This window comes from Elephantulus edwardii, unplaced genomic scaffold (assembly GCF_000299155.1).
Source record: "Elephantulus edwardii isolate Elephantulus edwardi_28Jun2011 unplaced genomic scaffold, EleEdw1.0 scaffold00030, whole genome shotgun sequence".
In the NCBI taxonomy this organism is placed as follows: domain Eukaryota; kingdom Metazoa; phylum Chordata; class Mammalia; order Macroscelidea; family Macroscelididae; genus Elephantulus; species Elephantulus edwardii.
In genome coordinates this window covers 6,719,833-6,721,797 of record NW_006399780.1, presented here as the reverse complement: position 1 = coordinate 6,721,797, position 1,965 = coordinate 6,719,833, and the positions used below count along the sequence as shown (strand labels likewise).

The 1,965-nt window shown below is 41.7% G+C and overlaps 1 protein-coding gene across 1 annotated transcript; it reads right to left on the bottom strand.

The window, feature by feature from the left end:
* Nucleotides 1-1,232: 1,232 nt before the first annotated feature.
* Nucleotides 1,233-1,613, bottom strand: LOC102864821 (histidine triad nucleotide-binding protein 1-like). Its single transcript, XM_006883815.1, has one exon. The coding sequence runs from the start codon at nucleotides 1,611-1,613 to the stop codon at nucleotides 1,233-1,235; it is 381 nt and encodes a 126-aa protein (XP_006883877.1).
* Nucleotides 1,614-1,965: the final 352 nt, after the last annotated feature.

The window sequence follows — 1,965 nt, the reverse complement described above, 5'->3', positions numbered from 1 at the left end:
TTTTTGTGAAACACAATGTGTATTAATTTTGTATGCAAACCAATATAAATAAAAATTTTTCAAAGTTATTTTTTTTGTTCTTTTTCTTTCCCCTCCCCCTTTATGGAGACTAGGAACTGAATTTAAGAGATAATCCTTGGATATGTATCATTTTGAAGATTCCAGAGAGCTAATTTAATTCCATTTGGAACTTGAGCTTACTCTGGTAGCTTCATGGTAAGGAGTTACGCTGCCAATCCAAAGGCATGTTTTTCATGCACACTGGTTGCTCCACAGGAAAAAATGGACTATCTCCTCTGGACTATCTCCTCCTGTGTGACTTATAGCCTCTGCAAACACTGTGAAGAGTCAGCTATGAGTCGGTTCAAACTCAACAGTACATAATGGTAATAATAACATCTCTGTTGTTGTTGTTGTTGATTTTAGGTACAGTTGAGCCAAGTACAACTCATGGTGATTATGGACAACAGATCTGAACTCTGTCCCATCCTGTCCCATCCTCATCATCTGTGACATACTTGAGCCTATTATTGCAGTCGCTGTGTTCATCATTCTCTTTGAAGATCTTCTTTTTTGCTGACTTTCTCTTTTACTGACCCCCACCTTACCAAGCATGATGTCCTGTGTCTTCAAGATATTTAAAGAAGATTTTAAAGAATGTTTACTGTGGACATTTCAATGCATTTCTGTATTCCTATGCAGCTGTCAAGGAAGCGCTTGCTCTTTATATATTTACTATTGTGTAGGGTGTCTTCTCTGCTTTTAGACAGCAAGGAGCAGAGACTAGGTTGCCCTGGCTTGGAGACGGGTCAGTAACAGGATTTCAAACTCTTGCAGAAAGGGAAACCTTGAGTGATGGAGAAACCAAACCAAACCCCCAAATTAAACGCCTCATGTCAGTTCTGACTCACGATGACCTTGTGTGTGCAGAGTTCAGCTCTACTGCATAAGGTTTTGAAGTCAGAATGCTTTGGAAGCAGATTGTCAGGATTTTCTTCGGCGGTATCTCTGGGTAGGTTTGAACCGGTAACTTTATTTTGTTTGTAAATGTTTTAAATTGTGATTTTTTTTCAGAGAGACTATAAACCATGCAACCAAGTCTTTTATTACACAACTGTTTTTCAAATTATTTCCTTAATCTCTGTACACAGGCAATAGTAAGTGTACTGCTTAACATATTCGACCTTTCAAATCTGACAGTTGTTTGAAGGGAAAATAATCCTAAAGCAAAATTAACCAGGAGGCCAATGCATCTGCCGGCCTCCAAGAACATGGAGATGAACATGATAAACAGACTGCCCCCCATCTGAACCTTCATTCACCACCATTCGATAACCCTTTTGCAGGCCCAGATCAGCAGCACATTTCTTGCCAACAATCATGAAATGTCCAAGGAGGCTTTCATCATCATCTTCTGCTACAGAAACCTGGGTAATAGGTTTCTCAGGTATCACCCGAAAATGTATTGGCGCTTGAGGTGAAATGTCATGAAAAGCGAGGCACCGCTCATCCTCAAAAATTATTTTGGCTGGGATTTCTTTCCGGATTATCTTCCCGAAGATTGTATCGCCACCAGGCCGGGCGGTCTGAGCCTTGGCGATCTCATCTGCCATCTCGGTCTCCCTCCTGCTCCATGGCTCCCAGCTCCCGAGGAGGAAGGAGCGGGAGAGCCCGAGGGAGGCGGGAGCGCACGGCCAAGGACCGTAAAGACTGCGTGGGGACCGCTGTCTGCGCGCCCCTAAATTGGGATTTTAAGGAAGGTTAACAGTAAGGTTGGGTTTCCATTCACTTCTTGTTGCATATTTTCCTCCCTTCCCCTCTCTTTCCCTTCTCCTAGTCTACTCTGCAATGCACTTCTTATTCCAGACTGTTGTTACATATAAAAACTTTAATTTAGAATTTTTTAATTGCGATTTTAATGAAAGTTTATAGAGAACTTGGATTTCCATTCATTCATTGCTGCAC

Excerpts from the sequence above, each read along its gene's own strand:
- LOC102864821 (XM_006883815.1), bottom strand. The coding sequence starts at position 1,613 with ATGGCAGATGAGATCGCCAAGGCTCAGACCGCCCGGCCTGGTGGCGAT.